The sequence below is a fragment of the Panthera onca genome, chromosome C1, assembly GCF_046562875.1.
Source record: "Panthera onca isolate mPanOnc1 chromosome C1, mPanOnc1 haplotype 2, whole genome shotgun sequence".
Lineage (NCBI taxonomy): Eukaryota > Metazoa > Chordata > Mammalia > Carnivora > Felidae > Panthera > Panthera onca.
In genome coordinates this window covers 116,025,521-116,035,705 of record NC_138346.1, presented here as the reverse complement: position 1 = coordinate 116,035,705, position 10,185 = coordinate 116,025,521, and the positions used below count along the sequence as shown (strand labels likewise).

The 10,185-nt window shown below is 49.4% G+C and overlaps 1 protein-coding gene across 2 annotated transcripts; it reads right to left on the bottom strand.

Annotated features, from left to right (window-relative positions):
- Positions 1-239: 239 nt before the first annotated feature.
- Positions 240-10,152, bottom strand: MINDY1 (MINDY lysine 48 deubiquitinase 1). 2 transcript variants are annotated; one of them, XM_060622624.3, is made up of 10 exons: positions 9,627-10,152; positions 5,489-6,311; positions 5,057-5,114; positions 4,576-4,640; positions 3,978-4,136; positions 3,533-3,635; positions 2,769-2,911; positions 1,787-1,978; positions 1,115-1,258; positions 240-778 (listed from the first exon to the last, which is right to left on the bottom strand). In XM_060622624.3, exons 2-10 carry the CDS (start codon positions 5,939-5,941, stop codon positions 698-700), a joined length of 1,398 nt encoding a protein of 465 aa, XP_060478607.1. In that variant the 5' UTR covers positions 5,942-6,311; positions 9,627-10,152; the 3' UTR covers positions 240-697. The 2 variants fall into 2 exon arrangements, with proteins under 2 accessions (XP_060478607.1, XP_060478608.1); XM_060622625.3 differs by having other exon boundaries at positions 5,489-6,056.
- Between the last annotated feature and the right edge of the window lie 33 nt (positions 10,153-10,185).

The window sequence follows — 10,185 nt, the reverse complement described above, 5'->3', positions numbered from 1 at the left end:
TCCCAAACTGGATTCCCATTGAAGATCTATCAAAGACTGATAAACAGAAACAAAAAAAAGAAACAAAAAAAGCAGGCTTTGGTTCCCCCTGCTGGCCCTATTGGAAATGACAAGCAAAGCACACGCCACACCCTCCCCCCCCACCCACCTCTTTACCCCGCCCACCCCACCTTTTTTGCATTCCTTAATTGGGTCAAATACTTAACCTGACTGCTGCAGGGCAAGGCAAACAACAGATCTCAGGAAAGAAGTTTTATTTCCAAACCTTAGGAAGGCATTACAAATAATGGATAGAAACCCAAATCAAACCCTGAAACAATAGGAGACAGGCCCGCAGGATCCCCAGGGAGACCCAGCCAGTCAGGGGTGGGAAGCAGGGGAGACGCATTCTAGACACATTCTAGATGGAGCCCTCACCCTGGAGCCTGAGTGTGTATATTAGTATGACTACTCCGGGGAAGGGGATCTGGGAACCGGAAAGCCTCACCCCCACCACCCCCAATGTTGCCCTGGATGACCTGGAGGCAGAGAAGGTGGCAGCACATAAGGGCAGGACCTTGGCGTTCACTGCCTGCTGGGATCCCCACCAGTCCATAAATAAGTTACCCTGCGTATCTCAGGAGTTGAGCTGGGGAAGCAAGCAGAAGAGCCAAGGCCTCTGAAAGAGGAGGCAGGGCAGGCCCAGCCTTGGGCACAGCTACAGCAGGACACAGTCTGACTCTTGCTTCGGCCTCTGCCGACGCTCCCCGGCTGGACGTCCCAACATGGCTCCTCTCCCCTGTGTGGGATTGAACAGTGGGTCACCCACCAGCTCAGAAGAGCATAAGGACAAAGGCTCTAGATGGAAGTGGGGGCTCAGTCGGTTAGGCATCCGACTTTGGCTCAGGTCACACTCTCACGTTTCGCGGGTTTGAGCCCTGCGTCAGGCTCTGTGCTGACAGCTCAGAGCCTGGAGCCTGCTTTGGCAGTGGGGAGAGAAAGATAAGATGGGACCCAGGGGAGAGAGACACCTTGAAGAGACCATTGCAGGACTAGCAATGACAAGTGTCCGGATGCCGAGGAGCAGGGCACAGCTCTGGGCCAGTGGGAAGGCCCCTAGGCAGTGACCGCTCACCTGTGGGGAGGCCCGCCCTGGTGCAGGCTGGACTGCTGGCTGCTGCTGGTACTCCTCTTGCTGAAGCTGCTGGGCCAGTTCCAAGTCACTAAGACCCAACGTGCCTTGTGGTTGCTGCTGCAGGGACAAGGCGATTAGGTAGTCCTAGAGAGAGTCGAGACAGAACAAGAGTGGTGAGGTGGGCCGGGACATTCAGGCCAGCTTTATGTTTCCAAACTCATTTTTCTTTCTTTTTTTTTTTAAATGTTTATTTTTGAGAGACAGAGAGCATGAGCAGGGGAGGGGCAGAGAGAGAGGGAGACACAGAATCCAAAGCAGTCTCCAGGCTCTGAGCTGTCAGCACAGAGCCTGATGCAGAGCTTGAACCCACGAACCATGAGATCTTGACCTGAGCCAAAGTCGGACGCTTAACCGACGGAGTCCCCCCAGCCCCCCAAGACCCATTTTTCTTCTCCTTCAAATTCTCCAGCTCCTCCTCCAGAGCAGAATACACAGACAAGCACATTGTGTGTGGTGACACTCCAGGCATGGAGGCAGTCCGAAGTTAACAGTAAAGGGGCACAGCTGTCATGTGTCATGATCTCTAGATGACCAAATGCATGCCCTGCCTGCAGCAAAGAGCTCCGAGGCAGCCGTGCTCCCTGCACCCTCCCGGAGGCCCCACACACACACCTGGTCTACGAGCCGCTGCTGTTCGGGGGAGCCGTTCCCACCTCCCGCTCCAGGTCCCTTGCCAAGGGAGTGACTCAGGTGGAAGTCCGAGTTGCAGAAGCAGCTGTCCCCATCCACGTTGTGCAGGCTCTCCCATACCACCTGCTCCTCCTGCAGGAAGCCCTGGTCGGTGACCAGCAGGTACAAGTGACTCTGCAAAGAAGAGGACAAAGCTTGTTGGTGGGATAGGTGACACAGAGGCAATGTGATGGCCAGAAATCACCTGGGATGCAGGGACCATTTGAGTCATCTGGTGTGCTGGCTGCCACCTGTCAGCGCAGGCATGTGTGTCTTTGACAAATACGTGTGGCCGTGGGGAGAAGGAAGGGACGTCTGAGCATATGGTCAGCTGGGGGTAAGTATGGCGATCGCTGTGGTCCAGCCTGAGTCCTCAGGGCTATGGGTCCCACACAAGATGCTGCTTCCTACTCTGCTTCCCATGGTTCTCTGGGCTCGCCTGATGGCTCTGAGGATAAATCCTTTGAAAGCCAAAGACCTTTCCCTCTTCCGTTTAATTCCATTCCCTTCCTGGGAGCGGATTTTATTTCCTGTCCCAATGACGACAGGCTTATTCCTTCTGGCTTGCTCTGGCCAGTGAGATGTTAGCAGAAATGACACGCGTCATCTCGAGACAGAGGCATTAAAAGTGAGTGTGTGGTGTCTCTCTCTCTCTTTTCCCTCTCATATTCTAGATTAAAGCTGTTTTGTCAGCCTGGGTCCAAGAGCACAGAGGACACAGGCCAGAACTGCAGCCAATCTGCAATGGCCACGTGGCACACATGAGAAATAAACCTTTGCTGTAGGAAACCACAGGGATTTCAGGGCTTGTTTGTTACCTGAACTCAATCTACCTTCTCCTGTCTGAAACACTGACCAGGAAGAAAAAGCCACAGGGCAGTGACAGGACGCCACCCCCCAGCCCCCATCCCCAAAGCCTTCTCACCTTGTGCTTTGTCATGGTGCTAAAGTGGTTGTTTCGGAAAAAGACGCTAAGTTCACCCTCCTTGGCAGCGGCTGTGAGCTCACACAGTCCATGGTAGGTCAGCTGCGCTGCAGTGGTCTCCAGGAACTGCTCTGCGATCAGGCCTGCCGGAAGGAAGGGCACAAAATTGCGGGGCAAGAGGCTTGGCTTAAATCCAAAATCCACAACAGGAGGAAGGATCATTCATAGAATCCCTGTCAAAAGCCCTAGGGATGAGGGGCACCTGGGTGGCTCAGTTGGTTGAGTGACCGACTTTGGCTCAGGTCATGATCTCGCAGTCTTTGAGTTCAAGCCTGCATCGGGCTCTGTGCTGACAGCTCAGAGCCTGGAGCCTGCTTCAGATTCTGTGTCTCCCTCTCTCTCTCTGCCCCTTCCCCACTCCTGCTCTGTGTCTGTCAAAAATAAATAAACATTAAAACAATTGTTTTTTAATTAAAAAAAAAATAAAGCCCTAGGGATGGTCCCACCTTCTGAAATCCCTTGGGGCCTGGCGGTATTCATTCACCCAACGGGTAGTTCCTTGTGCCTGTACTTTGTGCCAGGCAGCATGCTGGGTACTGTACGCAACCGACAGTTCCCCAGATTCTCTCTCGTGGGGTGTTTATTCTAGGGGGACTTGGTGGGGGGAGGCAGACAATAAACAATAAACTGAAGCAGCCATCCTTCCCTCCACTAAGAGTCCTTCCCTCCACTAAGATCCGCAGGAGAGAAGGCAGGGCTGTTACCTTCTGTCACGAGGTTGGTGTCGCTAGAGTGTTTGCAGGTGATAATCTTCTCTACCAGCTGGTTGTAACTCAGCTTCCCAACTGCGCTCACAGCCTCAGGACTCTGCGTGGGCAGTGGGGCGGGGTGGTACCAAGACAATTAAGATCTTTTGAGGAAGGAAATGAAGCAAGCCCGAAAGGATCACAACCCTGTAACCAAAGAGTCTTGACATTTTGTGTACCCAAAGAACAGACCTCCGTGCGTGTGGTCTGCCCGTATTTGAGTGTTATCCCTCTCCCCGGAAAGGTTAAAATTCAAGGAATTCTGCACTGGGTCCAGCCTCTAAAGCCTATTCTCTTCTCAAGCCAATCTAATTCCTAACTCCCCAACACCCACCCCACAAAATGCTGTTCCTCTGTCAGCTTGAGCTGGATAGGAGCCTCATTTGGGCCGTCTCACCCTCACCTGTGGATCGACCAGCCAGCCGTGGTACAGAGGTATGCCTAGGAGGTCAAAGACACTGCACTCAGGAGTATACTCAAAATCAGAGACCCCTGTGAATCGCACATTGACGTCCAGACCTGTGGCCAGTTTAGGCAACACTGTCATTGCATCGTCCACATTCTGGGGTTAGGAAAGAAAATGATGACTATGTCACATCAACATGGTAGATATACATCTTCACCTTATGCAATGTTATAAGTCAGTTATATCTCAATAAAGCTGGCAGAAAACAAGAAGACAATAATGGCTAGTCTAGCCTCCCCTCTCCCGACACCTAGCTCCAGAAATAAAAATAATAAAATTGTTGCTTTTCCTCCCTGGTTCGCTTCCAGGCTACTCCATTCTTCTTTTGCCTCAACCCGTCTTTATCTTGTATAAAGGAACATATTTTCTAGGACAAAGATATACCCTCCTCCTCCAGAAAGAAATAAAAAAGAAACACAGACAAAAATCATAGTTTAAGGGCCCTTCTTGAGAAGCAGAAGAAAGGCCTCTCTTCCTAGCCTCAGTGTCCCCTCACGAACCTGCAAATCCCCACGTCTGCAGACCTTTGCCTCACCTGCTGAAAATTCAGCTGAAGTCCCTCTGACTTCTCCTGGGGCTTGATGGACAGGAGGCAGTCTCCTATAAGACAGGGTCCCTTTTCAGCTTACTCCAATTTCCCCAAAACCTACTTCCTCTTCTCCTAGAGAATGGTCATGGACCACAGATTTTCAGAGCTGGAAACAGCCTTAGAATCTAATCCAGACCTCTCACTTCTCAAGGAAAAGAGAGACTCACAAAGATAAAGAGCCCACCCAAGGTCACGTGTGAAAGTTCAGGGCAAAGTAGGGTTACAATCCCAGGTTGCTCAGGGCAAAGTAGGGTTATGATCCCAGGCTCCATACACTTTGATTTTTGCTTTTCATTCCCCAGCCCTGCAGAGACGCCCTGTACACCTTCACCTTCCCTGCTACTCTGAGCCCCAAATGGGCAGTCCCTTCCTATTCTGGATTTCTGAGTGGATAGCTCTTGAACCTCCCCAAGGCCTAGGCACTCACCAAGATGGGCCATGAGCTCATCTGATGTGATCACTTCCTTCTGAGGGGACAGCTTCACCTGAAGGCAGAAGGGGCGACCAAAGGGTTAGCCGTGTGTGTATTTTCCTTCACAGAGCACTGAAGCAGAAATACATAGAAGGACTGGGGGAAGGGGAGGGAGTCGTGGGAAAAAAGGCTTGTAACTGGAGTGAGGGAATGCATGTGAAGACATTCCCATTTGCTAGACAACAGAAGATACAAGAGCAAGGCAGAAACTTGTTTCGTTTTGTCTTGTTTTTGTGAATATATTCTCATTTGTTCAAGCTGGAAAACTATGGAGAATAATCTGGAACATGTCGCCAGGTTTGAGGAGATCGGGATGATCGAGGAGATGGATCAGGGAAGAGTACTCTCCCCAGCAATGTCTAAGCCCCCATCCGGACCCTCTCTTACCTTCCACTGAAGAAAGAGGATGTTCATGATGGCCAGGAGAGGGCAAGGGCCATTAGTGCTCTGGGTGATGATGGGTGTCCGTTCTCCCTTCCAGGAGATCCACTTTACACAGTAGAAATCTACCTCCGGCTGTCGGGCCCTGGGGGGCTGGGGAAGCTCCTGGGGTCTGGAGCACGCCCCTCCTGTCTCTGCCTCAGGCTGTGTCCCGTGGGCTGGCCCCAGTTGGATTGAACTAGCATTAGGTGCAGGTGACTCGAGGTTATCCTGGCCCTGGGCCAGCAGCGAAGTTTGGTCTACCGTCTCCTGTTCTCTAGCTGCCCCATCAGCATCTCCGGCATCCTTGTCCTGGGGGTGCACATCTGGTTGTGACAGGACCTCACGGTTTTCAGGGCTGACTGCTTCTATAATCCTGGCCTTACCAGAGGCTGGATGCTCAGGTTGATGGTGTTCCATGGTCAGAAGAGGTCAACTGAGGGGCACCAAAGGACTTTCCTGCCCTCTAGGAGTTGCCTAATCTAGGCTTGGTATGTGAAAAAGAGACCAATCCAATAAGGAGGAAGTCATTGGGCTGGAAAGCAAATGGACCCAGAAAAGTCTTGTTAAAGGAATACAGTGTGGAAGCCTGGACAGTGTCTGTACAGTCACTCCTGGCTATGGGGAGTATGTGTCTTTCTTACTTAGCTGGGGAAGCAGAAGGGCCCCAGCCTGAGCTCTTGTCACCCCTAACTTGCTGTGACCACATGGGATCAATGAGGATACAGGGCTTTCAGGTTGGGAGGAAGGATTTCAGCAGGATTGAAATCATTGGATGGAGTCAGCTTTCCTGAAATGATACGGACAAGGAATGGAAAAAGGATGGAGAGGAAGGGAAAGTAAAGGCAGAAAGACAGAAAGGAAAGAGATGGAGAAAGAAATGTTAAAACTGTCCAGCTGAGCCTTGAACAACACTGTTTTCAACCGCACGGGATTTCAACTGAGCAGACCCACCATATGTGGATTTTTTTCAGTAAATACGTGAACAGTACAGTAAATGTATTTTCCTTATGATTTTCTTTTTGTTGTTGTTGAAGTATAGTTGACACACAATTTACATTAGTTTCCTTTTTTTTTTTTTTTTTTTGACTCTTATTTATTTTGAGGGGTGGTGGAGGGACAGGGAGAAAGGGAGACAGAACCTCCACAGGCTCTGTGCCTAGCCCAGAGTGCCACTCAGGGCTTGACCCCATGAACCGGGAGACTACAACCCAAGCCGAAATCAAGAGCCCAACACTCAACCAACTGAGCCACCTAGACACCCCCTTTACGACTTTCTTAATAACATTTTCTTTTCTTTAGCTTATTTTATTGTAAGAATATAGTATATAATACATATAACATAAAAAATATGTGCCAATTGACTGCTTATGTTATTGGTAAGGTTTCCAGTCAACATTAGGCTGTTAGTTCAGTTTGGGGGGAGTCAAAAGTTATACACAGGTTTTCTTTTTTTTTTTTAATTTTTTAAAATATTTATTAATTTTTGAGAGACAGAGTGTGAGTGTGGGAGGGACAGAGAAAGAAAGGGAGACACAAAATCCGAAGCAGGCTCCAGGCTCTAAGCTGTCAGCACAGAGCCTGATGCAGGGCTCGAACTCATGGACCATGAAATCATAACCTGAGCTGAAGTCAGACGCTTAACTGATGGAGCCACCCAGGCACCCCAGATTTTCAACTGCATGAATGGTCAGTGTCCCTAACCCCTGCATTGTTCAAGGGTCATCTGTACTAATGGTTATTAATACAATGATCTTTAGCACCCTGTAATGGTGTCAAGTTGGTAACCCCCAATATAGCCAGGAGGGTGGTAATTCCTCTGCCCTACACCAAACCCCACTCCCTGGCTGTTCGTGGATCATCCAGAGCACACACAGGCTGCTTATATCCTTAGAGCTACCTTCTCTTTGCTTCATCCCAAGGGTGAAAAGATTAACAATCACAGAGTGCTTGGGGTGAAAAGTGGAGATACAGACAGGCAGAATCATCCCCTAAAAGATAAAACACCAGTGAGAAAGAAGTCTTTCTCCTCCAAGGACTCTACTGAACTTTACACAATCCCAAACTGCAGCAAAAAGGTCTTGGGAGGGGCTTCCTGTAAGCCAGAGAGGGGAAATGTAGGCCATGTGGACTTGAATCAGAGACAGGTTCTGATAGGCAACTTCAGATTCCAGCACAAAAACCACTGCCCCACAAATTCTGTCAGTACACTCTCAACAGCTGTAGTCGGCATAGCCAGTTTCTCAGTTCCTCTCTGCTCCCCAATCACCTAAACCTGGAGATACTCTCTTGCCCACTCTTCATATATTATGGAATGTGAAATGCTTTTTATTGACTTACATAAGAAATATTCCCTCGTAACAAGCACAGGGTCATGTACAGAAGTGTTGAAACATTATATTGTACACCTAAAACTAATATAACACTGTTAACTAACTGGAATTAAAACTAAAACTTAAAGGGGGCGCCTGGGTGGCTCAGTCGGCCAAGCGGCCAACCTCGGCTCAGGCCATGACCTCTCAGTTCATGAGTTCAAGCCCCGCATCGGGCTCTGTGCTGGAGCCTGCTTCGGATTCTGTGTCTCCCTCTCTCTCTGCCCTCCCCCACTCTCACTCTGTCTCTCAAAAATAATTAAACATTTTTTAAAAATCTGTTAAAAAATTAAAACTTAAAAAAAAAAAAGGAAATACCCCCCCTTACATTCATCTTCCTGTGCACATGTTCTTCCTATTCCCATGTAGATTGTTTTAGATATAAACCCTGGGCCTGTTTAACCTGCTCTCTATCAGCACTAAGCATCAAATCTAGCACAGACATTTAATTAAGGCTGTGGATGGCAAAAAAATATATAAAAAGCCACAAACGCTGTCCCCTGGAAAACATCTCCCTTCAATCTCTTAGCTCCCCTCTTCCCCTCACTCACGGTAAGAAAAGGGGAGAGCTTAAGACTTGTTAGAAATCTTGTCTTTTCTCCAGCTCCCTCCTAACCTGACACTATGCTTCCTTCTTGTAAAGCGGCAGGAATTCAGGGCTAGGTTAAGGTCTGAGACATGAAGTTGAAAGACGTAAAAGTTACCAAAAGGAGTCTAGTCACCCAAATTGATACTCCTGATTCAAATCTAATTCGTGCTAGCTGCATCTCATTACATGTTGTTAATTTAGAATGAGACTAGCAAAAATTGCCTGCACACCTTACACTGTTTTTTCTCTCTCGTTTTTTCCTCCCCTCCCAAATGACACTTAGGTTGAGCCTTGGAAGCAGAAACCAGAGCCTGGGAAAGTTAAAAGAGCTTGGAGAAAAGCAGCATTTGTTTCTTATCTTTTCTGTCCAATGCCAGAAATGATCAATAATTCAGTGGGGGTTGGGCAGCTAGCTGGTGAGGGGAATGAGCCAAAGGAAACCAGGAGCTGGACACCACAGGGAGCTGGGTCCCAGACAAATTGGGCAAAGCTAAGCAAGCTAAGTCTTAAATGGAGGGGCAGGAGACGGAATGAAGGATTTCTACGCTACAAGGTGAGCTCCTGGTGGGGTGGGCACGGAGTATGTCTGAACAGGAAAGGAGGAGAGGGAGGGCACTCAAACAAACCAGAATTTCATTATTTTCCTCTTTTCTAAGTCCCACACATTCTCTCCTGCTGGAATTATCCTCTGGTGGTGGGTGAGGGAGTTAAAATAGCCCTGGCCCCTCCCTCGCAGTGGCAGTAAATAGTCAAAAGTTGCAAGAAACATATAATATGGGTGGGTAGCTTCAATAAGCCATACACACCCCCAGGAACCTTCCCACTGAAATCTTCTCAGTCTGACCCAAATCTTCATGCAACTCCGGGTTAAAATTTTGTCCCCCGAATAAGTCAACCGCGCCTCTCATTCCCTGTCTATTTGCTTGCAGGAGAGACGGGGAAGTTTTCATTACAAGAAGTAAACGAAGGGACCACGCCTCGTCCCTTTTACATAGCCCTCCTGCCTTACCTCCTCTCAAAATCCAGACTTGTAGAGACCAGGAGTGGAGGGAGAGTCCATGTCACCTCCCCAGAGCTGGAGAGGAAAAAGAGAACTGGGGGTTGGAGGGGAGGTAAAGGAAATGGTTAAAACAAAGTTTTTTACCTTAAAGACGCTGCTGCTGTCCCAGGACTGAGGAGGAGGGTCCAGCTGTGGCAGTTCGATGGGGCAGGTAGCTACAGTGAGGGGCGCTGCCACAGTCCCAGTTGCCTTTCAGCTGTCAAGGCCAGAGCTTATACAGGTCTACACAGGTTTATGAGCGGCGGTCCCGGCTTGGTGGAGGCCACTTCCGGACCCACGCCCACGACTGGGGTCACCAGAGAAGGGTGGGGGCAGGCTGGGGTGCAGCCTAGGTGCTCCCAGGTCGCCCCAGAGCGTCTTCGGGTTCCCTGAGTTGCTGAGTCTAGGGCGTGCGCTCCAGGCCCAGACTACACGCTGGTTTTCAAAGGAAGTTTGTGGTTTTTCTTTTTTCTTTCTCTCTCTTTTTTTCCCATCGGGACAAAGAAAAACATTAGTCAAGGACGAGCTCCCTGGAGGAGGAGGGGCTTGCCCAGCACTGAAGAATTTCCATCAGGGTTTTCTGACCTGGTCAGCAGCTGGGTGATCAGCAGTGAGGGAGAGAGAAACAAGGAGAGGAAAACAACAGACCCTTTCTCTTCCCTCC

Coding starts and splice junctions, on each gene's coding strand:
- MINDY1 (XM_060622624.3), bottom strand. CDS start 5,941: ATGGAACACCATCAACCTGAGCATCCAGCCTCTGGTAAGGCCAGGATT. Junction 3,636..3,977: donor GCTGGCTGGTCGATCCACAG/GTGAGGGTGAGA, acceptor CTGCCCACGCAG/AGTCCTGAGGCTGTGAGCGC. Junction 779..1,114: donor CAGGGCGGGCCTCCCCACAG/GTGAGCGGTCAC, acceptor AATCCCACACAG/GGGAGAGGAGCCATGTTGGG.